We start from the raw sequence: 2,500 nt of genomic DNA, 5'->3' as shown, positions 1-2,500 counted from the left end.
CCCCGCTACCAATGGCTCCGGTAAGCGGCGGAGATGACCGGGAGGGGTGTCACCTCTTCCATCGCCGATAAAAGTGATTTCACAGCCAATTTATTATAGCAAAAAGTTAAAAAATATTGTGTTTTTTTTTTTTTTTCAAAATTGTCGCTCTTTTTTTGTTTATAGCGCAAAAAATAAAAACTGCAGGTGATCAAATACCACCAAAAGAAAGTTCTATTTGTGGGAAAAAAAGGACATCAATTTTGTTTGGGTGCAACACTGTACGACCGCGCAATTGTCAGTTAAAGCAACGCAGTGCCGAATCGCAAAAAGTGCTCTGGTCAGGAAGGGGGTAAAATCTTCCGGGGCTGAAGCAGTTAAGGAGATTCACCCTCTCTATTTGTTCTGGTTATCATTGTCCCCAAGAGCAGAAGTGAAAAAAATCCCACATTTTGGGTTGTCGCCAGAACAGTAATAGAGGGGAAATCTTCCAATGGAGACACTAGTTCGGTTGACCCTGATGACACCACAGGATTCCCTAGCACTGGAGGGGTTTTCTCTCACTTCCTGTTTTGGATATGGGTCACAGTGATAGGATATTGCCTATCCTACAGATGGCAAAAAAACTGTCAGTAGTTTTAACCCTCCCTTATTCTTTTGGAAATGTAAGTGTTGCCTTTATTGCTTTCATTTAAAACATTCATTCTTGCATTTAGAAGAACATTTAGTGTAAAGTCTTAGTATCTCAAGATAGAAGCATAAAACCTTTGGGCAAATCAATCTCCAAGGATGTTATTCCAGTAGTGTTCACAAGGTTTAGCCAGTGAACATACATACCTACAGTATGTGTTGCTTTGAGACCACTTGGAGACCACTGGTCTCCAAACTGTGGCTCGCTTGCCTTTGTCTGGTTCTTGGGCAGTGGCGGCTGGTGCTCAATTTTCTTGGGGGGGGGCCCCATGGCATCCCCAGCTAGCCAACCATCCACCCCCACCCCCCCATGCTCACTTGGTCACCGCTCCCCTCCCCATCGCTAGATCACTGTGTCGCTCCCCCGTTGCCCACCACCAGCCCAGCACTTACCCCATCCAGGTCGCGGCTTCGGCGGCATTCCCCCCTGCATCTCCCAGTGGTCTCTTCTCCTTCCGGCCGATCAGAACTTAGGACTCGCGGCCAATCAGGTCTTAGGACTCCCGGCCAATTGGGTCTTAGGACTCCCGGCCAATCGGGTATCAGGACCCACTTCTTGATTGGACGGGAGGAAAAACAGTAAGACATTAGCGAACATTAATTCGCTAATGTCTAACAACTGGGTGGGCTCTGGGCCCAATGTGCTCTGAGTCGCGAGCCCACCCTTTTTGAAGCCAATTAGAGCATCAGGCTCAAATCACTTGCTTCGAAAAAAACAAAACATTGGAATCCATGCGTCCGGCGCCCTGCATGTAGATCAGGGGTCGGGCGCATTGATTAGGGGGGCGGCGCCCTACATGAGCGGCCGCCTCTGCTCTTGGGGCACTATTTCTCACACTGATATGAGGCATTCCTCCCACTCTTACCAATGATGAAGAACTATTCCTCCCTAAAGCCCCTTTCACACGGCAAGCTCGCTCTGATCCACCTGTCCGTTTTTCAGGCGGATCCAATCGGCCATCCATTGACTCCTATGGGAGACGGATGTCAGCGGAGACCCGTCTGCCAACCGATCCGCTAAAATCAGACGTATGTCGATACGTTTGCCATCCATCTTGGCGGATCTGATCGGCTGAGATCGGATGAAAACGGACATGCTGTCCATTTTCATCCGATCTCTCCATGGGATTCAGCTGCGCTCTGAAAGGCCCATCCCCGCTCAGTGAGCAGAGATGGACCTGTCACCCGCCGAGTCAACGGAGAGATCTCCTGCTGAGCTGAGGGATTCCGCTCAGTGGATCCTCCTCGAGAAATGAGGCCTAAGACATGAATGATGAGGCACTATTCTTCTACTGACACCAAAAATGGGACACTATTCTTCTCAATGACACCATCAATGGGGCACTGTTCTTTCCGCTGATACCATTTTCTACTCCCACTGGCCACAGTCTTGCTCCGCCAAAGTCTGGAGGGCAGTAAACTGGCCCTTTGTATAGAAAATTTGGAGAACCCTATACTAGACAAACTGATTTTGGCATAAAAGGCCTGTTTATTGTTGTAGTATATTGTTTTCATTGGCTGTATCTGAATTGTGAGTATAGTTAACAATTGTATTTTATCCATATTATCCATGCTCACCGTCACCCATGCCTACACCCACTCACACAATCCATGCTAAAGACTTGTTTCTTATGAACATTCTTTTTCAATAAATAGATCATTTTAATGCATTACAATCAACCCAAAATGAGTATTATTACTTTTACTGAAAATGTGGGTTTAGATACATTTTAATGGTCCCGTTTAACAAACAAGATCTTATAGTTTCCCGCAATTCAGTGCCAAAAAAAGAGGTGGATGGCAAATATGACTTGGCCACTTACATCCTGGT

General features: G+C 46.8%; 1 protein-coding gene across 1 annotated transcript in view; it reads right to left on the bottom strand.

Moving 5' to 3' along the window:
- P2RY2 (purinergic receptor P2Y2) overlaps positions 1-2,500 on the bottom strand; it is a 114,016-nt gene that overhangs the window by 2,430 nt on the left and 109,086 nt on the right. Inside the window, exon 2 of the mRNA XM_077451469.1 lies at positions 1-2,500. This exon is cut by the window's left edge and continues 2,430 nt beyond it; it is cut by the window's right edge and continues 1,094 nt beyond it. Coding sequence (XP_077307595.1) covers positions 2,489-2,500 — 12 coding nt within the window. The 3' untranslated portion in view covers positions 1-2,488.

The sequence above is a fragment of the Lithobates pipiens genome, unplaced genomic scaffold (assembly GCF_037356315.1).
Source record: "Lithobates pipiens isolate NorthernLeopardFrog02 unplaced genomic scaffold, aLitPip1_a1.2 Scaffold_23, whole genome shotgun sequence".
Lineage (NCBI taxonomy): Eukaryota > Metazoa > Chordata > Amphibia > Anura > Ranidae > Lithobates > Lithobates pipiens.
This window is presented reverse-complemented; position numbering and strand designations above follow the sequence as displayed.